At 47.0% G+C, this 24,374-nt stretch overlaps 1 protein-coding gene across 1 annotated transcript in view; it reads left to right on the forward strand.

The window, feature by feature from the left end:
- Positions 1-24,374, forward strand: part of LOC147697921 (cullin-4A) — a 625,511-nt gene that overhangs the window by 132,314 nt on the left and 468,823 nt on the right. Inside the window, exon 4 of the mRNA XM_086934608.1 lies at positions 17,226-17,295. Within this exon, the coding sequence (XP_086790734.1) occupies positions 17,226-17,295 (70 nt within the window). The remainder of the gene's footprint in view (positions 1-17,225; positions 17,296-24,374) is intronic.

Consider the following 24,374-nt stretch of genomic DNA (forward strand, 5'->3'; position numbering starts at 1 on the left):
TATGGAACGAAGGTTTGAAGCTTATGATGAGTCCGGCCTCCGTTCCGGCTGTATTGCAGAGGCTGGAAAAGAAATACAAAGCACCCGATTCTGCTCCTGCATGTTTGATTGGACATCCTCGACCAGATTTAATAATAATGCAAGCTGCACAGAGGCACTCCAGGAATCCGCAATCTCCTTGTTCAGTGCCTCCAGACAGAGAGGGTAAATGGCTAGACAGCATCCGCAAACACTTTGCTACTATGGCTGCTACTTCCATTAAGTCCTTCAACACCTTGGCGATCTTGGGGCGGTATGACCGCCAATTGTGGGCGTATCTTGCACCTCTGCTTGAACATCTTCCCGAAGATAAAAAGAACGAAGCGAAAGATCTCCTGCAGGAAGGTGCTAGAGCTTCTTCTGAAGTCATTGATTCAGCAATGGATCTTTCTTTGATTGCTTTCAGACAAATGGCAGGAACCGCTGGTCTCCGTAGGCAGGCCTGGCTGAGGATGACGTCCTTCCGCTCTGAAGTTCAATCAAAGATTTAAGATATGCCCTTCGATGGAGAAAACCTATTTGGAAAACAAGTTGACAAGGAGTTACAGAGTTCAAGAAGGCACGCTGCAGCAAGGGCGTTTTCAGTCCTTTCGTAGTGGAAGAGGACGAGGACAGTTTCAAAAAAGATCCTATCAATCATACAGATTTCAGTCGTATTCCCAACAGAAATACAGCCCGCAATATGGAGGACAGCAGCAACAGCATTTTCATGCTTCTAATACGTCATACAATCGGTAATCGGCTGAACCCAAGCCTTCAGCACGAGGTAAATCACAAGATTCCTCCAGATGACAGTGACTTTTTCAGTCCACCGGCCACCTCTTCTCGACTTCAGCCTCAGCAGTGTCATCATCTTTCTCCCTTTCTGTGCCATTGGGAAGCTATTACAAAGGACAAATGGGTACTGGACATCATCTATCGGGCCACACCCTAGAATTTGTGCACAAGCCCCCTCGAAATCCGCCCTCAAGGAGAATGCATCAACATCTTCTTTTGTTAAAGCAAGAGATCTCGACCTTGCTGTTAAAAGAGGCAATAGAAAAAGTTATTTTTAGTCAACGAGGGAAAGGCTTCTATTCCAACTTCTTCCCTGTAATAAAAAAATGCGGGAAATGGGGAAAGGTCATGGACCTCAGACAGCTGAACAAATACATCAAGAAACAATCATTCAGACTGTTGTCCCTACATGAGGTTCTCTTATTGATGAACAAACGAGATTTATTGGCGTCCCTGAATCTCTTGGACGCATACTTTCACATTCCCATTCATGCTAAGCATCGCCAATGCCTGAGGTTCGAGGTGGCTGTTTGTCACTATCAGTTCAAAGTTCTATCCTTCGGTCTTTGCTCCACTCCCAGAGGGGTCAAATAATGTATGGTTCTGGTAGCAGCTTTTCTAAGAAGGCAGGACCACCAGGTTTATCCATACTTGGACGATTGGCTGGTAAAACTGCCCACGTTCCACTCTGCAAGATCCTCAAGGACTTATCAACAGCTGTTCACGTTTCTCAGCTTGCAACTCAATGTAGAGAAATCATGCCCGATTCCAAGCCAGAAACGTATATTTCTTAGAGCGGTACTGGACACCATGTTGATGAAGGCTTTTCCCACTCCAGAACTACAGCTGAAAGATAATGCACTTGGCAGCCCTTCTGCACGAAAAAGAGTCCACTTCTGTGAGAGTGTATAAATCTTTGCTGGGGATGGTGTCATGCATCCTGTTGATACCAAATTGTCGTTTGCATGTGAGGCCTCTCCAAGAGCAGCTAGACATGCTCCTTCGAAGACATCATCCTTATCTCTCAGACCATGAAAGAGGCCCTGTCATACTGGGAGAAAGAACGCAATATCTCTGCAGGCCTCTCATTTCAGGCAACACAGCCCAGTTATGTTATGACTACGGATGCCTCAATGCACAGTTGGGGCCCGCATCTCGAAGAATTGCAAATCCATGGAAAATGGTCCGTTCAAGAAACGCAAATGCACATCAATCTCTTGGAATTGACTGCAGTTTTTCTGGGACTGCAGGCGTTCCTCTAAGAATCCAAGGCGCTTCTGTTCTGGTAAGAACAGACAACACCACAACGATGTTCTACATGGCCAAACAAGGGGGCACCAGCTCTTGCACATTATCAAACCAAGCCCAGGAAATCTGAAGATGGCTAATTCACCACAAGATAACGTTACAGATGGAGCATGTTCCAGGAGTGGATAACGAGTGGGCGCGTTCTTTAAGCAGAACCAACTCCCAATGTCATGAATGGGAATTAGATTGGAAGCAGCTATGGCGAATTTTCAAACTGTGGGTTACTCCGAAACTGGATCTCTTCGGGACCGTGAACAACAAGAAGTGCAAAAGGTTCGCCAACAGATTTCCTCAGGCCAACTCTTGGTGGAACGCTCTGCATATGCAGTGGATGGGAATGTTCGTCTATGCTTTCCCACCGTTCCCTCTGATCCCAAGAGTGCTGAGCAAAATGAAGAAGGAACCATGCCATCTCATTCTCATAGCTCCGGCATGGCCAAGGCAGTTTTGGTACCCTGAACATCTACTGTTCTCAATATCTCCACACAATTTCAACCACTGCTAAACTTGCTGTCCATGGACAACAGTCAGATTGTTCACCCTCAGATAAATCTCCTGAGTTTATCGGCTTGGAACCTGGCAACTATAAATTTACAGATCTAGACATTGCTCCAGATTGCAAGTCTATCCTGCAGCTTGCCAGAGCTTCTTTCACTAATAAGTCATACACTGCAAAATGGAAGAGATTCTGCCACTGGTGCTTTGAAAAAAGGTATACATCCTTTACTCTCGACCCCAGAGCAAGTATTGCCTCATCTTCTTTTGGAAAAATCAAAATTGGCTAATTTATCAAACTAAGTACACCTGACTGCAATTTCCAGGTTTCTCAGGAAACCGGGACACTCTCGCTGTGGGTGACCAGAATAGTTCAAGAGTTCCTGAAGGGCCTTTTCAGAGTTTTTCCACCTTTGAACCGCCCTTTGGTTCAATGGGAGTTAAACACAGTCCTCACTCAACTAATGAAACCGCCCTTTGAGACGATCCACAAAGCTGAAATGAAATACGTCTTGTAGAAGACGGCTATCTTGTTGGCTCTGACATCGGCTAGAAGAATCAGTGAGATTCAGGCTTTCCCTGTTGCTGAACCGTTTCTCCAGTTCAAACGAGATAAAGTAATATTGAGAACATACCCTCACTTAATACCGAACGTTCCAACTTCTTTTCATCTAAATGAACCAGTAGTGCTTACAACGTGCTTCGGAAATCCTTCCACCCCTGCTGGAACGGTGTTGCATTCTTTGGATGTGTAGCTGTGCCTCAAATTCTCCATCCATAGAACAAAGACTTTCAGGAAATCGGATCAGCTCTTTGTATCTTTCACATCTCCAAAGAAAAGTCAGGCTCTTTCAAGGAGTAGTATTGCACATTGGATTTTTTCTGCGTTTTTTCTGCCATAACAAAGCTGGAAGACCTCTGTCTGCGAAATTGACTGCGCACTCCACAAGGAAGATGGCAGCCTCTACAGCCCTGTTGCCGGAGTATCACGTCCAGACATTTGTAAAGCGTCAACATGGTTGAACGTTCATATGTTCACCAAGCACTACTGCCTGGATTCGGCATGGAGGACAGATGCTGCAGTGGGTCAAGCGGTCCTGAGGAATCTGTTCACATGAGATAGTCTTTTCATATCTATTACCTCTGTTCTATTTTGGATAATAGGCACAAGGGATGTGTCTCAAAAGCAAACCTCCAGGCACAGGAGCCCCTGACCCTTCAGGGCGTCCTCACAGCAATGGTCCCAGAGAAACCCATCTTTAATGACCTTGCAGCACGGAGAAAAGGTGAGGTCCATTACCGGAGTAAAAGCTTTTTATTGCAAGTATAAAATAAAATAAAAATATATATATATAGACAATGACCATGACAATGACAATTGTGTGATTAATAAAAACCAATACAAAAGGACTAATAATATAAAAGAATTTGTTAAAATAGAATAATATTTCTACAATTCTTAAAAAACACCATTTGGTGTTTTTGTTTTATAAAATGCAGTTAGTATAAGTCCCTTTAATGCGACAAAGCTAGGTTTCAGTGGGGGCCAGACTGTGTGGGTCCCTCTGCCAGAAGGGTCCATGTGGTGCCAAGGTCGGCCTGTCCATAAGAGCTTGGCGGGGGTGATAGATGAACTTAGCCATATGCTTCACTGTGTCCAGCTAATATAACTGTTGAACGGCCTCATTTGCCATCCGCGTACCTAGTTGAAGGAGAATAGGCCTTAGGTAGAAACGGCGGGCTGGCAACAGGGCAGCATAGCTAAATGTGAGCCAGCGGTTCCTGCTTGTAATAGCAGAGGCGACACTCCGTAATGGCTGGCTTTACTTTCACAGAGGGATACAGATATTTTAGGGGGAGCGAGTGTAGTCTGGCTGCTAGTATCCTATGTAGGGCCTGCCTCCCCACCGGCTGTGAGAGATGTGGTTTAAGACCATGTGATATATGAGGGGAGCTTTGGGTCTCATGAAAGCCTCTAGCTTCGATGTCCAGTATACAAGTGCATGATCTTACTTGCTTTTTTATTGATGTTTTAATTGTGGTGTACTTGATTCTGTTGGGATCCCAATTCTCTATGGCTAATTTCAGCAGTTCTTTGGCTGAGACAAGGCCAGTTGACCAAGGGTTGCCAGGTTGTTAGAAAATGTTGTTTATAACACTCTTCTTTGGGTTCTCTGGGGCCACGGTTTTTAGGTAAAAGTATTTTGCCAAGCTCGCCAATTCTTCCAGGGATTGCCGGTTAAGGTTAAATTCCAGGCGAATTAAAGTATTCCTAGTGCATGCTGGAAGACTAAATAATTATTTTTTTTTTATTTTTTTTTAAGACCTTTATTTGTGATATCGCCGACCGTCAACATAAATAGACATTGCATTTCCACTTTATGTTACACAAAACAACGTGAGGACCCGAAGGGCAATACTTAAGGGCACTGTACACAGCCAGAGTGCCGGCATCCCGGAGGCCTGGCGGCGCAAAGTGGTGGAACAAGTCAGTGTATACCAGTCATGTCACACCCTGAAAGCCATTATCAACGCAACTGGACAGTCGGCATTCGTACAGAGCAAATATAACATTGCGGTCTTACAACAATACAAAGGAAAAAAACAGAAAGAAACTACCCCTAAACTACCCCAAGGCCCTCCCCGTTTGCTATCGAGTGCAATCATGGATTCTCGATCATCCTCCCTATGCTAATAGTGTTGGTTGCGCCCTCAGTGTGTGTCATAACCACCCTCCACCCATGTTGCCTTCTATTCCGCGTCACACCCAGCCCGCCTCCCCAGTGTAGCATACGTCCACTCCCTTCTCCCCCCTCCTAAACTCAAATCTTCAGTTCTCCTCATGTGGTAGTTGTCCCAGTTCTAAATCATTGCCCATCTCCTGAGCCTGGTGCTCGTCAACGTCTGACGTGTCAGAGCTGTCCCCCTCCCCCTTGTGTAGGTGTTCCTTGTAGAGGTCCCAGAAGGATTTCGGTCTGCTTTTGGGCGGCAGCAATTCGCTGTACAATTCCGTTTGGGTACAGCAGTATTGTAGGTCCCTAAGCCACCTCGTTTTGGTAGGGAGTGGTCCGCGCATCCAGCAAGCTGCCACCACTCTCCTGGCCAATAGCATCGCCACATCCACTATCCTGCGCAACGAGGGGGCTAGTGGTTTGGAGAAGCCTAGTAGTGCAAGCGACGGGGATCTCTGCAGCGGCTCCCCCAGTATCCTGTCCAGCTCCGCAAATACCTCCTCCCAGAAGGACCTCACCCCTGGGCATAGCCAGGCCAAATGAAAGAAACCAGCGACCTGGGCTCGACAGCGCTCACACTCCGAGGATGTACGCAGGCCATAGCGATGTAGCCGCTCGGGGGTGTAGTACACCCTCTGCAGAAATTTAAAATGCACTAGTCGGTGCCTGACGTTTAGAGAGACTTTACGAGTATTGGCGCAACAATAGCGCCACATAGCATCATCTATGGGGGCTTGGAGATCTGTTTCCCACGCTGCTCTAGGAGCAGAGGTTGGCAATGTTTGGTGCGAGACTCCTAACTTGTTGACTAGTGAGACCAGCTTGGTAGGCGTTTTAGTCTTAATAACATATGACAATTCAGGGATCTCCTCAGGTTCCTTCAACGTGGGTCCTAGTATTTCCCGGCAGGCTGATCGGAGCCTATGGTACTGGAACCTCTGCAGCAGCGAGGGAGCCGGGGTGATGGGGGGGGAGTTGTTCCCAGGTTTTCAGAGTACCCTCCAAGAACAAGTCCTCCATATTCATTACGCCAAGGGCTCTTAGGGCCTCTATTACGCCCTTCTCGTTAAGCGGGTCTAGCCATAGGGCCCAGGCCACCGGCATCTGTGGGGAGTACATCAGTTCACAACCTCGCTCCCTCATCAGAGCATGCCACGCGTGGTTGGTCGCCTTAAGCGAGTCCATCTGCCCGACCGCTCGGTCCGCTGGGAGACAGATCGTGGCGGGCAGGGGGAGCGGGTCAGCAAACAGCCTCTCAAGAATGAGATGCGGCGTACGTGCGTCTCCGTGGATCCATGAGTGTAGGTGTATCGCCTGTGCCACTCGATAGTAGCGCTCCAGGTCTGGTGCCCCCAGTCCCCCCATTTCGTATGGGAGTGTCAGTGTCGCCCATTTGACTCGAGGTTGTTTCCCGCCCCAGGCAAGTCTGACTAGGACCTGAGTTAGTCGCTTGAAGAAGACCTTCGACAGTACTACTGGGATATTGACGAAGAGGAAGAGGAACCGGGGCAGCACTATCATTTTTATGATGGCGATCCTGCCTAATAGTGAGAGTGGGAGTCTGATCCAGACGTCCACATCGTCCACTAGTTTGTTAAACGCGATCCCGTAGTTGTCCCGGATCAGGATCTCGGGGTCCGTGTGTAGGCGGATGCCCAAGTATCTGACCGAGTCGTCTGTCCATTGAAGGGGATACTCCATATCAAATGGCCGCGTGACCGGGGTCAGGGGGAAGGCGATGGACTTGTCCCAGTTCACTCTAAGTCCGGAGAGCGATCCAAAACGGACCACTTCTCTGAGGATCGAAGTCAAGTTGGATTCCGGGTCACGGACGTACAGTAAAGTGTTGTCGGCGTACGTCGAGATACCGATTTTGTAGGTAGGGAAGCTAACACCCTCCAGGCTATGGTATTCTCGCATGGCACATGCTAGTGGCTCCGCTACCAGCGCATACAGCAGCGGCGACAGGGGGCATCCCTGCCGGGTTCCCCTACTGATGTTTATTGGCTCTGAAACTCTGTCTCCTATCCGTAGACGGGCCGAGGGGTGGTGGTAAAGTGCCCCTATCCTCTGCAAGAACGGTTCTCCCAGTCCCAGTTTTCGCAACACTCTGATCATGAACGGCCATTCGACGGAGTCGAACGCCTTTTCCATATCTAGGAAAATCGCCAGCGCGCGATTCTCCTGTTTAACATGTTGTATCGTACCCAGTACCGTGCGAATGTTATAAGTTAGATTCCGGCTAGGGACGAAACCAGATTGCTCCGGTGCCACGAGCTCCGGGACCAGTAAAGCTAGCCGGTTGGCCAGCACCTTGGCGTACAATTTCGCGTCTACGTTCAGTAAGCTGAGCGGTCTGTACGAGCCACAGAGATCAGGGGGTTTCCCCGGTTTTGGGATCGTAACCAGCAAAGCTTCCCGCATGGAGAGTGGCATCTCGCCATCTTCGCAGATGGAGTCGAAGAGTGTTATCAGGTGCGGGAGTAGGAGGTCTTTGAATGCTTTGTAAAAGCCTACCGTGAGACCGTCGGAGCCCGGGGCGCTACCCGACCTCATGCTGCCCAGGGCATCTAATATCTCGTCTTCGTGGAATGGGGCCATCAGAAATTCCCGGTCTGAGTTCTTGAGGAACGGCATTGAAATGTATTCCAGATAGTCATCGATTTCTGTTTCCGCACCCCCCGCCTTGGAACGATAGAGTTCCGTGTAATAGCGCCTAAACGTCTCCAGTATCTGGTCTTCCTCAGCTACCCTATCACCCTCCGGGGTCTGCAGTTCTTCTATCACCAATGGTCTCCGGGAGCCCTTGACCATGCGGGCCAATAGCGCCCCCGGTCTCTCCCCCTCCCCGTATGCTCGAGCAGTGGCGTACTTGCCCATGAAAAGGACCTCTCTGTCCGCAAGTGTGTTGTATTCCGTCAGCAAGGACGGCAGCGCCAGTCCTTCATCGCTACCGGGAGCTGCCAGCTGTCGGTTCTCTAAGTCCGCCAGCTTTGTTTCTAATTCGGAGAGTTCCCGCCTAATGGTGTGTAGTACGCTAGAGTGTTTGGACATGGCCATTCCCCTAATATAGACTTTGAAGGCCTCCCAGACCATAAAGAAATCATCGACCGAATTAATATTGGTGGCGAAGTATCGTTCTATGTCTTCCGCCATCTCCCCACGGAAGACGTCGTCCAGCAGAGCGTAGGGTGGGAAACGCCAAGTGTAGGGTGGGATCCCCTTCCTGGCAGTGGAAAGATGGATCAGTACTGGGGAGTGGTCAGAGAGGGTGCGTGGGAGTATCTCACACGAGCTAATACCACTAAGGACAGAAGGGGAGGCCAGCCAGTAGTCTATCCTAGTATGGATGTTGTGGTAGGCCGAGTAGTGTGTGAATCCGCCCTGCATAGGGTGTTTGTCCCTCCAGACATCTACTAGGTCCAGCTTGGTCATCTCTGCTTTCATACAGGCAGCAGATGCGACCGGTCTTCGAGCAGGGCCCGTGGAACGATCCTTGGCAGGGTCAAATACAAAGTTGAAGTCCCCCCCCACAACATTTTGGAGTGTGTGTGTGGCCTACATGTAGCCGACAGGGTGGCATAAAATTCCGGATTATCAGAATTGGGGCCATAAACATTCACTAATAACAGATCCAGTCCTCTCCCCGCACACCTAGCAATTACATATCTACCCTCTGCGTCCACATGTATCGGGGTCAGCTTCAATCTCGAGGAGGGGTTAGCCCAGATAATCACTCCACGGGCATGTGTAGTGAAGCCCGCTGTCACTATATTGCCTGCCAACCCTCTGGTCTGCAACATCTTACTACTGACGGGCAGGTGTGTTTCCTGCAATAGGGCCACATCTACATGATGTCTGTGGAGAAAGCTCAGTACCTTCCTCAGCTTGCGGTGGTCATTTAATCCCCGCACATTCCAGGTCATCAGTTTTAGCATATGTCGGGCCTGTGCGTGCGCAGACATTACAGCAGCAGACATCGCAGTATACAACATTCCATTGTGGCGCCAGTAGCAGAGAGAGTACGACAACCCAGGGCAACAGCACCAATGGTGGCTAGCCAGCCACTCCATTCATATGCATTTACTCCAATCCAAACCCCCATAGCAAACCTCGGGCTCTTCAATATCTCAACAACAACAATCCCCCCAAACCAAACCCCAGACCCCGCCCCCCTGTTCCCTCCCCACCCACAGCTGACCACCCCCAACCCGGCCAGACAGAACCCCCCACGAATCCCCATCAACTCAAAAACCTCAGTTTGTTAGGCAATACGAATCCCAACTCCCTGGGGAGTGTCACAACCAAAAGCACTGGGGCAAAGCGTGCCGAGGCTGCACAGAACCACCAACGGTTTCAAAGTTTATCACCAGCTCGGTACCTCAGTTCAGCCCCAAAGTGTTCCAGTGCCTTACTCGAAAGTCGTCCATTCCCCAGCTCCCTCCGAACCCGACCTCGCGATCAAGTCTCGAATCACCTCTTCATCACATGTAGACATCCCTTGCAGCTCCGTGAATAGTACACCCTGCAGTTCAGTTTCTTCTCCCATCTAACATCCACAGTTCCCAAGTATATCGGACTTACTGCTCTCCTCAGGGGGAGGCGTATCGCCTGCGCGGCAGTGAGTCTAGTCTTACCTCCCGTAGAGGGGAGCAACATATACTGGTTCCGACGCCTCAGTCTTGATCCTCCAAGTTCGAAGCTGTACCCAAGTCATCTCTGTGTTGTTGTCGTTGTTCCTTGCGCTCTCTAGCCCATGTCTTCAGAGACTTCTGCAGTTCCTTGGGGTCCGTGAAGAAGTACGATTTCCCACCAGTGTTAATTCTCAGTTTGGCCGGGTAAAGCATTGCATAGTCGAGTCCCAACTCGCGTAGCTGCTTTTTATGTGGTGCAAATTGACGGCGCTCCTCCTGTACTTTGGCCGTGAAGTCGGGGTACAGTGATATGTCCATGCCTTCCATCTGTAGCTTTCCTTTTTCCCTGGCCAATCGCAAAGCCGTGTCTCTGTCCCTGTAATTCAGGAGCTTTGCAATGATGGGACGGGGTGGCGCACCAGGCTGTGGTTGAGGGCCTAAAGTGCGGTGCGCTCGCTCCACGATGAACATCGGGGAGAAAGCCTCCTCCCCAAGCAGTACCTTCAGCAAGTTCTCGACGTAGAGCTCCATTTTGCCAGTCCGAGTTGATTCTGCCACTCCCGTTATACGAATGTTCGATCTGCGTGAGCGCGCTTCTATATCCTCGGCTTTGTCACGGATCACCTGTAGTAGCCTGCCGAATTGCTTCCGGTCCTTGTCCCATTCGGACTGCGCCTCCTCGGCCTCCGTGAGGCGTCTCTCCGCCATATCCAGGCGCTCCGCATGCTTGTCTACTCTTTCCGCCATGCGGTCCATGCGGTATGACAAAGCGTCTATCTTGGAGCCCACCGCCTCAATGCTGTTCTGGATGCCCTTCTCCATCGCTGCCAGCAGGTCCCGAAGCTCTGTAGTAGCCGCTGTTGCCACTGCCCCTTTAGGGGAGGCCTCCGGGGCCGGTATCTCGGACCCCTTAGGCCTACGGCGTTCAAATGATAGCTTGGCCTGCGCAGTATCGTTTTTCCCCATGTTGTCCTCCCAGTGCGGTGGAGCTCTGTCCCGGAGAAACCCCCTCGTCACAGGTCAGGCAGGGCCGTGGAAGTATTGCTCCGATCGCCCCCTCACCTCCCCCGGAGGCCGCGCTGGTGTTGATGGAGCAGGCGGGCCAAAATGGCGGTCCCTTAGTGGGCGCTGCCGCTGCTGTGCGTCTTGGTCTAGCCTCCGCGCTCCGCAGAATCGTCCTAGCCCCTCCGGGTTCGCAGCGGACAGTACCTTTCCAGCAGCAGTGCCGCAACGCGAGGGCTCCCAGGTACCTCAAGGTATGCCCGCGACCGTGGTGATCCCCAAGCCTCCGCACTCCGTGCCGGCTCGCCGCTGTGTCCACCGTGCTCCGTCGCGGTGTCGCCGTGTGGGGGTGCTGGCGTGGTAGCCGTGGGGTGGTGCGTAGTGGCTGGGGGGCTCCCCTGTGTCCAGGCGGCCGCGCACGCAACCTAGCGCTGACCGCCCCGTCTCCTCCAGTGTCCGGGGCCGCACGTCGGGTGACGTCGCTCGGCTTGCTCCGCAGGGCAGGCTTCAGGCCTGGTCCGCCGCTGCTCTCCCTCGCGGATCTTCGCTGTGCTTCCTCTGCAGCGAGCGGCTGCTCTGGCTCACTCGATCGGGTCCGGGGGTGTCTGGGGTCACAGGGTCCAGTACACAGCAAGACTGGCACTCGGTAGGATAGTTTATCAGGATACTTTAGGGGCTTAGGCGAGGAGCCGAAAGCTCACACGTCCGACATCGACGTTGGCTAGCTCCGCCCCCCGACTAAATAATTTTTTATAAGCTGCACAGTAGATCTTTTCAAGGTCCTGCGCAAAGTTGCCTGGAAACGCCTTTATTGCATAATTAAGGGAAGGTAATCATTTTGACCTCAAAACTCGTTGAATAGCCGTAGTTGTTGGGCTTTCTAAAACGGCATGAAGTTTACAGATGGCAAAGGTGACCATTTTTTCTTTCTGCTGGAGCTTGTGGCGGTGGACCTGTGAGCGGCCAGTTTCACTGAACCAAATTCCAAGATAGTTGTATGTTTGCGTACTGTACAGTGTTAATGGGCCCAAACTCCATTTCATCAGTTTCTTTTTCATATGGCTCCATCTATCTTGGATTTTGTTGGATTTGCAACCAGCTTGTTTTTATCTTTATAATGCGAGAGTGCTGTTAAAGCTTTTTGGAGACCGACATTGGTGTGGTCCAAAAGTACAAAGTCTTCTGCATATTGCATCAGCTGGATCTTGATACTCACAATCCTTGGAGTCGCTAAAGTGGCTCTGTGCAGAGCGCTATCAAAGTCCGCTGTATATAAGTTGAAGAGCAGCAGAGCAAGGACACAGCCCTGCTTTAGCCCTTGGTATGTGTTGATTTTTACAGTAGCAGATTCACACAAGAGTTTAACTCTTACCCAAGTTTGCCAGTACAGTGATCTGATGGCCTGTAGCAGTTTTGGGTAGATGTTCCAGCTGGCCAGTTTCTTCCATAAGATGTTGCGGTCTACCCCATCAAATGCTGATGTGTAATCGATGAAGCAAGCAAAAAGCAGTTGATTGCCATCAGCCCTCGTTTGGTGTACTAAGTATGAGAGGGCGATGATGTTATCTAAGGTGGAAGCTCCTGCTCGAAACCCGGTCTGGTAAAAACTGAGCAGATCTTCCTTGCTAACACCGTCTGTTAGTTTGTTCAGGAGAGTACTTGCGTAAGCCTTGCCCTCAATATCCAATAAGGCAATCATGCGATAGTTCCTGGGGTCAGTGGTTGGCCCTTTTTTGTAAATTGGATGTAATAATGATCCTCTCCAGGAATCTTGGACGTCCTCTAAGAGCCTACACTCTGCCTACAACTGTGCCAAATTTTCAGCCCAAAAGTTAATGTTCTCCCTGAAAAGTGAACCGGGCAAACCATTTGGACCAGGGGCTCCGTTATGGTGTTTTTTTAATGATTTGTATTGCCTGCATTACTGGTGAGGTGTAAATGTCCAAAGTATCCATGGATTCAGTTGTCACTTTACTTGGTTGATCCCCAAGGTTTTTTATACTTTGTTATATTTATCTTCAAGTCGTTGGTATAAAGGGTTTTTACATGGGTTACCCAAGTGCTTGTGTAGAGTGGATTCTCTCTATTGGTGGTCCTGTGGATTGCTTTGTTTAAATATTGCCAGAATTCCTGAGATTTGCTGGGTGCAAGCAGCTCGCAGAACTTCAGCCATTTTGCCTCTGTGAGTTCGCGTTTGACCTGCCAGACCAAAGTTGTGTGGCTCTTGGCCGCTAGTTTTAATTCTTTTTTTGCAGATTCGGATCTAGTTGCTCGAAAGGCCCTGCATATGAAATTCAGTTGTCTGGAGGATTTCTTAAGTGCTGGTTGATGTCCCAATTTATATGCCGAGTTAACTTGAGTTCTTTTTCCCTGTAATGGACAACTCGAAGGTTAGAGCAGCATGGTCACTTTCATTCCGAGGTTGGACAGCATAGTTTAGCATGTGCTTTTGTAGATTCTCACTTAATAGAATATCATCTATTGTGATCTGATTATTATAAATAGGTGCTATTAGTGCTGTAGGGTTGACTTTTATGATTGAAGAATGCGACGCTACCAGGTCATATGCTCGCATAAGGGCGTAGAATCTTCCGGTGCTCCCATTGGGATGGTTTTCAGGTGCGTTTAGCCCTATATCGTGCGTGTTATATTCACCAAGAAATATGGAATCCGTGCCTGTGTGCTGTAATAGCAAAGATTCGATCTATATCTATATATATATATATATATATATATATATATATATATATATATATATATATATATATATATATATATATATATATGTATTTGTGTGTGTAGTGTGTGTATGTATATATATATATATATATATATATATATATATACATATATATGTGTAATTTAGATAATTGTTTATTTTGCTGAATTCTAGTCACAATATATATATATATAGTTATATGTTCATTCACAGTGCAAACGAAGGTGACTTCGCCTATTCGCGATGAATAAAGGAATGGTACTGCTAACTATTCTGATACATGCATGTGAATCTATGAAAGGTTCAATACTGGAGAAAAAAAACAAGTTACTTAGCTGTACACTGTGGTTCTCCAGTATTGATATCTTTCATAGATTCACATAAGGCCCTCCCTCCTCCCCGTCTAGGCTCGCCACATCTTACCTCGTGCTTCTATTAACCTTATCACACTTGTGCTCAAAATCTGAAGTATGATGGCTCTGCTGGGGAGTTGAGGTCTAGGGCTCGTCTCAGATTGGTCAAAGTTTGGACCGACATAAAGAGGCTGACTGATTTTCCTTTCTTTTTGATGGTTTCTAATGTGCTTTGATAGTACTGCTTTTCAAACTACTGCGAGACTCCCACCATGACGACGGGGAAGGTATAAGCATGTGAAAGAAATCAATACTGGAGAACCACAGTGTACAGGTAAGTAGCTTGTTTTTTCCTCTCTACTACCCCATATCTGTAACTGGTTCTTAATAACAATTCACAAGGATCTCCTGTTCCTGGGAACCCTCCAGCTTCTATACAAACACAGATCCCTCATTTGACCTAAGGATACGATATATAGGTCTCCCCCCAATAACATTATATCTGCCATTATACTATGCAGGTGCTACTCTGTACAACCTCGACTTATGTTTTGTTGGACCTTGCTTTTGCAGGATCTCGCACTGCTTGCCACCAATTCTCAGAACCCGTTTGGACAGTCATTGGGCATGCAGAGGTTACTTTGCCTCAGTTGTGGGGCTTGAGGTAATTTGCCCATCGTGCCCCAAGGTCGGCCCTACTATGACTGCAGACTGGGCCAAATACAACCTTTTCCACACTTCGTTGTCAGGGTAGCGATAAGTTAGCAGTCACAGGCTGAGCGATCACAGTTGCAATGAAGAGAATCTGGGTGTGAGTGCATGAGGGTCTCTGATGCCAGAGTCCTTCTAGATCACTCTGGCCTGCTAGGGGCCTCCAAAGTCCCTTTCCGACAGCCTTTCTAACGGCTGTGGGTCTGTCATGAAAAGGCTGTGGGAATTGGACATTGTAATCCCTCTGGAGGTCCTTGCACAGGCATCACTTTCATTGTAGGGATTACTGTCTGACTGCTGGCCTGACATCCCCCTTGAGCCTGTCGGAGGCGGCGGTCTTCCACCTCCCCACCCCCTGCCTGCTGGGCTTAGACTGCCGGTATCTTAATTGGCAGTAGGACCGTTGCCCTGGATGTCGGGCCGACGGCCATCGATGGCCTGTTGGCGGCGGTCCGCCCAACATCATAATAAGGGCTTAAATGTCATGTTACTTATTATGTAGAAGAAGATACGTCCTGCCTCAGTCACTACGAGGGGAAACGTAGTTGAAAGTCATAAATTATGATAAAAAATTGGTGGGGACTAACCTTTATCTACATAGCATATCTGTAGTGTTTGTAGCTGCACATGAGCTATGAACACAGACAGTTGTTTCATATGATGGATTGCCATTGAAATTTAACAAATAAAATGTCAGTCCTTTGCAGAGAAATTGCACATAAATAGGCTGCAGCCACTGTAGAGGTCAAAATGTCAAATGTTGAGAGACTGAATAAAACAAAAAGATGTATTTGCCCAAAAAATCTCAACAATGCCTCATCTGAATACATCCAACATAACATACGTTGTTGTGCACATGTTATCCTGCAGAGTTTGTGCATTGGCTACCTCTTCCTACCCATGCTGTTCTGCCTCGCACGCGGACATCAAACATATGTTCTGGGACTGCCTCCACAGCCAGACTTTCTAGGGCTCAGTCTGTACTACCCTCTCAACGACAACAGGTTGCAATTACCTAAATAAACTGGAGTGTTGTCTACTGCGGTGCTATAGACAACCCAAGACTAATTGAGCTACAACTACATTTCTAGACTTTGCCTTTCTTATCGTTCAACGGTCAATTATGATGCGCTGATTGGACTAGTGCAATGGCATGTTGAGTTACTTCGCTGAGCTGACGTGGAGTCCAGAGGACTCCGCAAACATCCCATCATATCACTGTGGAATGAGGTTGTCCTCCTTCAGGGACTATATAAAAGACAACACTAGGCCGCCTTAAATTAATATATCCTTGTGTACCTACATAGACTCACAGACACACTCACACCGATGACCCCCCACCTGCTTCATGAACATTCTTCCCATCCAAGTCCCAGCTGCTTCCCCACCCCCACCCACCGGTGCAGCAAACAACCTCCAAGCACACAATCAGCATGCATACATACAATGGACAACCTCACTCACTCACATTCGCGGCACATTGGGACCAGACCTGTCATAGTTAACATTGCTGTTCTTGTTTTTGTTTTACTTAGTTGAGATCTCTACTCTCTTATCCAATATATGGTCAGTGGATATGACCGCTCACAAATCTGCACTGCTGTATATCTCCCTTATATCTTTGATTATGATATATCGCAACCCGACTCATCAGAATTATCTGGGGATATGTTTGTCCCCTTTAATTTCTGTTGCTGTGCGGTATTTGATATGACTGTATAACTAAAGCAAAAACATATTAAGAGTTGTTTAAATACAAAAAATTAAGTACTTGCCCACTGTCTGTGTTTATTATTCACTATTTTTGGTATATTATTTAGTTTTTTGGTACCCCAAGCGTATTTAATAATTTGTTGAACAAAAGAAAATCACTGAAGATGTATGGTCAGGTGTTCACAAAGTGAATACAATGAAAGCTTATTTTTTTGTTTGTCTTTTTTACGTACACATATGGCAGTAGAAACTATTGTAATTAGGCTGCAGAAATATGTATCCGCAACTTGCCTGCTAATCACTTAAGTCAGCAGCTCTTTTTTTTGTTGCTTTTCCTCAGTAACTGCTTTCTGCCCAATAATGAATTGTTCTTACTTCATATCATGTTTTAAGCCTTGCTCTGTTTTCTGTTAGTACATGTTCACTCTTCTGTTTTTCTTCTTTGTTATTACATGCAGATCCCTAACCAAAAGATGACTCTACTGAGTACATTAAATTAATCTCTTTTTTGGATTTCACTGTGGCTTGTGGACGTGAAGGGCTTAATCACACTAAGTTTAGTAATTGCAAGCATCATCTTTCAGCTTTCCTCGTGCCTTTTCTAAAGGTAATGTCTAGACAGAATATAATTCATACCATTAAATACAATCATCCACGGCATAAATGTATGCGATTTTAACATGTGAGCACAATGTGCGTTGGCAATGTTAGAATGTTTTCCTTAACCTTTACTCTGCTGCACAGTATCTATGGATCGCCTCTTGTTTTTAAAGAAGATTAACAAATGTTGGCAAGATCACTGTCGGCAAATGGTGAGTAACAATGCTCTCTCTGTTTCTGCATTATGATGTAAAACATGTGGAGCAAACATTGACAAAATTAACATTTTTTATTTTGTGTGTGAAACTGTTTTTGAGTGAGTTGTGAAAAGGTGTTTAGGAGCAACTTGGTAGTGGGTGGGGAAAAGATTTAGTCTTGTGTGTACAATTTTTCTTAAATTGATCATATTTCAGCTGGACGAAACTGGATTTGATCCTATTCAGGCTACTGCATAGGGGCTCAATATGCTAAAAACAGAAAAGAAAGACACTCCATTTGCCATAAATCAAGTATTGATTGCTATAATACACAAGGAATTGAAACAATATGCATTAATGTTGCTTTGTGTTATTTAAGAAATTAGGTCGTTTAGAAATTAGGTAGTTTAAAGCACCCCACAAGCGATACACATGAATTTAGGTGAATGTTTGACATACAACGATGAACTGGGATGCTGCCCTGAGTAATTAGCAATGGCTGACATTAATTCAAGCATTCTATCTATCACTTTTTTGTATACTTTAATACAAAAATAAGACACAAAATGAACCCGATAACAATCCAAGTACAAACATGAGATTACGGTGTGCCATTAGATGCCATAGAGTTGTTCAGACCTTATTGGGAATTGCTTTCTTTTCAACAACTGAAGTCCCAGAGCAGGATGTTTGCGATCCAATCGTTCCCTAGAGAGTTCATATAAGTAATGTGGCTTCAATTTAAATATTGATGAAAAGTCCAGTAATTGATCACACACTCTTTCACATTCCTGAACAGCAATGCGCTGCACTTTAAAGAATAGCAGGAATGCTTACTCGCATTGTGACTCATTCCTTGAATCTGCTGTATGCAGAGGACTGCTCAATTGTTACTTGGCGACACACATGGAACCATCTAGCCCCATTTGAATTAATCAAAGTAATTCGCTCATGTATTTCTCGTTCGTTTGACTATGCTGGTGTTCGCAATTACATAGGGTAATGCCCTGGGAATGATCTCTAGAAATTGATTATTTCCCATGCGTAAGGAGATTTATGGCAATTAAGTTGTCTTTCTGCTCTATTTTCATGTTTCAGCTGGCGGCAGGAATTAGAGGTTAAACACTGTGAAAGCAATAACAAATTGGTTACTTGAAAATTTGACATGCTTGTTTCTTGCCTCAACTGTCATTCTGTGCAGACTCCAGCACCTTTTCTTGACAAATGACTTGTAATCATGCGAAGCGTGCTTCCTCTGTTGAAGTATGTGAACATGTGGGTTGTTGGTTGTCTAGGGTGTGAGCCCTGTTCAAGCAGCAACCTGAGTCCCTGTCAGGGTGAGGCACAAGCCAACCCTAAATTAACCTGTGAGCAACCCTCTTTTAGCTTGGCACAAAGCAGTCAGGCTCAACATCTTTCTTCTGCAAACACCACAAAAAGGATACCACTCCAAGTTAGAAAAATAAAGCTTTCTTTAATGACTAAAATGAAACTGAATCAACAAAAATCCAAACTTAGATATGCAATTTGAAAGATTTTAGTGAAAATAGCGCCAAAAAGCACAAAGTGGCAACTATGCATATCTGGTTCTGCCGGACCTGGGCAAAGTCACAAATACAGCCAGACTGCGATGGAGCAGTGGCTGGCTACAGGCACCCAGTTAGGCCAGCTGAACACACTACCTTAAATCATGGTTTGCGGAGTGTTACGAGAAGGATATGTCCCATAGCCGAAGCAAAACATAGGTTCTGCAATGCGGTGAGGCTGCGATGCGATGGCCTTTGTGGTCAAGGATCCTGTTGGCAGGGCTTGCAATGTGAAGTGTGGCGCAGACGAAGCGACGCACAGTCGGGCGATGCGTCAGTTCCAAGAAGAGCTGCAAGCCTGCGATCCGGAGTCTGGTGCCGTAATCAAGGCAGCCGTTGATGGGAAATGCAAGGGCCTGTGCACAGGATATGTTGGGCATTGGCGGTTCTGAAGCTTGTTGCGGCAGTGATGCAGGCCTCTGAGACTTGTCCAATCCATGTAGTAGCGGAGCTGCTTGGGTTCTGCTTGTGGTTGCGCCATGCTGCAGAGGAGATGTATTGGCTCAGCTCTATCCACAGAGGCTGGCAGAGCACCTTAAACCCACTTCCAAGGGTCCTAGACTGGGGTGGCACCACTTGGCAGGGTAGACTCACAGTTGGCAGAGTCCAGGTGCAAATGCAAGGTTGTTGGAAGCCTTTATGTCCCTGAGGCTTCAGATCAGGAGGTCAGCAAACTAGCTTGTGGAGTCACTGGGTTCTGCGTTCAAGAAATTAGGGCCTAGTCCTTCTTACACAAGCAATAGGGAGCAGGTCAGCACAGAAGGACAGCAGTTCCTTCAGATCAGCAGTGGCACTCCTTTCAGCAGAATAGCAATCCGTCTTCCTGGCAGAGTATTCAGAGGCCCAGAAGTGTACTGAGTGGTGATTTCTGAGGTCCAGTATCTATACCCAACTGTGCCTTTGAAGTGGGGAGAAGCTTCTAGAGGCATGCCTTTGAAGTGCACAGGTGCCCTGCCTTCCTGGCCCTGGCTACAGACCAACTACAGCGGGGATGCAGCCATTTGTGTAGAGACAGGACACACTTATTCAAGTGTAAGTGGGGCTGGGTTCAGTTCCTCCCTCCCATCCTGCCAAGGATAACCCATCCAGTCACACCTAAGCTTCCCATTGTGCGTGGCTGGCTTGGAGAAATACACAAAGCACAACTGTCATCCAGACCCATTCATGTGATCGAGAGAAAGGCTGCAGGCACCAAATGGTTAAAGCAAGAATGTCATCTTTCTTAAAGCGGCATTTTCAGTAAGTTAATTTAAAATCTGATTTCACCATCAATTAGGATTTTAAATTGTGATTCCAGAGACACTTAACATGAAGGGGTTACCTGATCCCATTTGGAAATTACGCGTATAAAATGTAATAGCCTAGCCTTGCAGTAGTGAAAAACAAATTGAAGAGTTTTTCACTACCAGGACATGTAAATCTTAAAATTACATCTCCTACTTTTTAAACAAACTGCACCCTTCCCTTGAGCTGTCCAGGGCTTACTATAGGGGCAGACTTATATGTATTGAAAAGAAGGGTTTAAGCCTGGCTAAAGACTTATTTGGTAGCTCAATATGGCAGAATAAAACTGCACACACAAGCTGCCATGTCAGGCCTGAGACATGTTTAAAGGGCTACTTAAGTGGGTGACACATTCAGTGCTGCAAACCCACTAGTAGCATTTGATTTACAGCGACTGGGCACAGGTTGTGCCACTTTGTTACAAGTAAATTAAATATGCCAGTTGAGTATTGGGTTAAGAAAAGTGGTAATGTACGCAGAGTCTTAAGGCCAGCAAGAACGAAGTCACCAAAAATAGGAGATCAGAAGGCAAAAAGTTAGGGGAAAACCACACCAAGGATGTCCGGTCTAACAGAGTCCTGGCAAAGACATCCCTTTTTATAAATAGGCACTTTTCAAAACCAATTTTGAAACTCTTGCCCCAGACACGGATTGTAGAGATAAGCTACTTTCTTAGTGCTTAATGTTTCAGTGCAGATTTCAGGAAGTACAAATTTCCTCCGTGTTTAGGTTAAAAAATTGTCTGAATGCAATCCTTCTTAGCCACAGAGGAGCAATTATACAGTTAAAGCAATGTAATTGTATTTGGATCAGGCCACCCTCACTCCCATATTTTCCCAATTCATCTAACAAGGAAATAATGTGTTTTGCTTTTTGCTAGATAGCTGCACATGATTTGCAAAAATGCCCTATGCAATATACAAGTTATTCATAGCTATTTGAAATCTGTGGAATAGTTGTACATCCGTCATTTCACAGTCTGCAGGCCAGCTCTGGAGATTACAGAAGTGGATAGTGTATGTCTGTGTGAGATAATTGTGTGACCCTTTGGGTATCCGTAGACAGCGGAGGAACGTATGATGGATTTAATGGTTAAGCACTATAACCGCCTGAGTTGAGTGTCCTACTTTCATAGCAGTACTTCTACGGAGTCAAATGACTGCACATTTTGTCACTATCTTAATTCACTTTACTGTCTGCAAATTCATGAATCACCCACAGTTTGTGATTTTCATTTTTTGTTAAGAAAATCTCGATTTGTTGATTTACAAAACTCCTTTATTCCTTTTAGTAATTCATTACTCCTTTAATGTATGCATATTAGAACTCCCCAATGCGTTTCGGGTTGGTCTCGAAAGCCCTTCTTCAGGGGATTATTTCCATTTTAGATTGAAAACAGCATAAGGTTTTCATCCTGCAGTAGTCCCTCTGCTTTTGTGTGTTTATACAATCATGGATCCAGATTCGCAACTACAAAGAAAATATGCAAATGGTAATCCCCTCGCAGGGAATTATGGGGCACTCCAAACCCTGGGGCTTGCATATCTAAATAGAGGAGTTTTTCTACGGGCAGTCAAATTCTCTGTTCTTGTGCCGTGTAGCAGTCTCTTATATTCGGGGTGCCTCAGTCCCACCCGGTGCATCCACAGCCTCATTGTTGCTGAGGGCTACGGAAAGCCCCAAGGCCCAAGCTGGGTAACCACGTGCCCTGCGCCACCTCTGCTGCACCCGACCCTGGTATAGTTTCTGGGTCCAGTTGTTCCAGTTACTTAACTGGAGCTCCCTAAGTTAGCGGTAAACTGACACTCGTTTGTGCTCCAGATGGTGCTCCTTACACAGTGTCGAGACTCTTAGGATCTATGGCCTTTTGATGGAGGTCGAGTGCCATTTTGACTTGGTGGGTGAACTTACCGACCCTGGCTAATAGGCAGGTCGTAGTTTCTGAGAAGCACCAGTCCGAGGCCTCTCTGCATGTTCTGTGGCCTAGATTCCGTAAGGCCGGGCGCAGCAGACGATGACGATCGCTGGCCAGCTTTGTACAGCAACATAGCAGGTGTAACCATGACTCTCTGCGGTAGTTGCATAATCGACAGGCGATGGCACCGTCCGTTCGTGCCCATTTTGGATTAAAGTCCGTGATCATGAGAGCCAGGAGGCGCAGATACAGGATTTTCTTTCTCGCATGAGTTGTTAGTGAGTCTCGCAGGTATGGTTGGGGTTTCCCGAGAGTATAAGACTTATCCAGGGCCAACATTAATGGGTTGTGCTGTAGCAATAGAAAATCAAGCTCGAACGAGATGGACTGGACTTGACGCTTTACGGCTTGTGCCCAGGCTGAGTATGGTATTTCATTGAGGTGCAAGCTCTTACCCTCAATTTCCAATAGATCAATGCCTTGTGCCAGCTTAGAGTGCCATGGAGAGCCCACTTCACCAAATGTAGTTTTTAAGAAATGCTTTAGGGTGTTTTCGGGCGCTTTCAGTACTCTGATGTAGTATTTTATCAGGTCCCCCAGTAATGCCAACTCAGGTCGATTCAGGCCTATTTCTAGCCTTAGCCTGTTATTCCTAGCCTGTTAAGGGGCCTGTAGCACCAACTTATATGCTTTCGCCTGGGCCGCATTGACCACTTTCTCGAATGCACCTGGGCAGGCAATGTGGCCATACGTAATGGAGGGAATCAGTTTTGCCCTGAGTACTGTCAACATCGGTTCTGCTGAGGGGCTGGCCAAGCGATAGCTTAGGCGTCTTAAAAACAGAATTGTTTTATCTATTCTTGGTTTTAGCTCCTTTAGATGTTTAGCTGCAGTGGCCCTCTCTGACACCCAAACTCCCAGATAGTTATAGGATGGGGCAGTAGCGATTAGGTTCTCCCCCAGGATCCATGTTGCTTCTTTTTTGCGCCGATATTTGCCAAAGATTACTATCTTGGTCTTACTAACGTTTATCCGTAGGTCATTTTCTTTGTTGTACGTCGCCAGGCTATTTAAGGCTCTTTTTTTTTTTTAACCTTTATTCATAGTACATGTAGTTACAGGTATGGGCCTACAACCATCCCGGCCGGCCGCTAAACAGAACTGGAGTAAAGCAAGCACTATTCGTAGTTATAGCAGTTCGAAACCCAGGATAAGAAAATAACAGTGTATAGCTTTTAATCATACACAATAGCAGAAAATCAGGATTCAAGAGGTTCATTTTTCAAATGAGAAACTAAGGAGAGGTGTCGCACAATCGCACACAGTCCCGCAATAATATGCAATCAGGATATCAGCAAATAATAGTGATATGAAGGAATCATCGGGGGCAAAGTATACAAAGCAGGAGAAAGGTAGGCACAGCCCCATCGGGTAGCAAGTCTAACCCCCGCCCCTCAACACCAAACATACCGCAAAGAGCATGAGCGACGACGACACTAAAAAGGAAAGAAAGACTAAAGGGCCATAGAAACAAATATCGATCGAAACACCCATCTCGCAACCCCCACCCTGCACACCCTCAGAAGGCCATGGCCTACCCCCCCCCCCCCCCAGCAGCGTGCCTGTCGCCCTAATAGAGACCCGAAATATAGAAAGATAGAGGAAAAAAGTGAAGAAAGTAAGCGGAGGAGGGCCCTCATCGTGCCGCCCGGCCCCGCCCTTCACCCCTACACCACGGAAATCCCAGAATGGAAGTAATACTGTATTGGAGAATAACAAACCCCGAGTATAAGCACAATGAAATATCGATCGAACATACCCACTACACCGTCTGTCAATAATATTACCAATAGACCATTAACCACATGATCCCTGACCCTGTCTGGCAGTGGCACTGCCAGAAGTCCTCTCGTTAATTAATTTAGAGCACAATCCTGAGGGTCCAAACAGTATGAGCGGGTCCGGCTGGGGCGCAACCATGGAAGAGTACAATAATCCAAGCCCATCAAAGTATAAACAGTAAAGATGAGACAATATCAACGCCGGTCCCGGGAACCTTCCAAAGCTCACAAACAACAGCGCCATCAAGGAGAGGAAAGTCACACAGTCCAGCCACCGCTGCGACACGACCAGGCCAGTCCAAGAGGAAAAACAGCGCTCGACCCCCAGCTGCCAGCTGAACAAGTGTCCCAAGGAGACATCCAGACAAGCAATCGAGTCGGCCCGCACGGGCACGGGAGCCAGGTCCTCAAACGGCCCCCAGTGCCCCAGCGGAGCCGAGACTTCCTCCATGGGTTCAGCAGCAAGTT

The sequence above is a fragment of the Lissotriton vulgaris genome, chromosome 8, assembly GCF_964263255.1.
Source record: "Lissotriton vulgaris chromosome 8, aLisVul1.2, whole genome shotgun sequence".
Taxonomy (NCBI): domain Eukaryota; kingdom Metazoa; phylum Chordata; class Amphibia; order Caudata; family Salamandridae; genus Lissotriton; species Lissotriton vulgaris.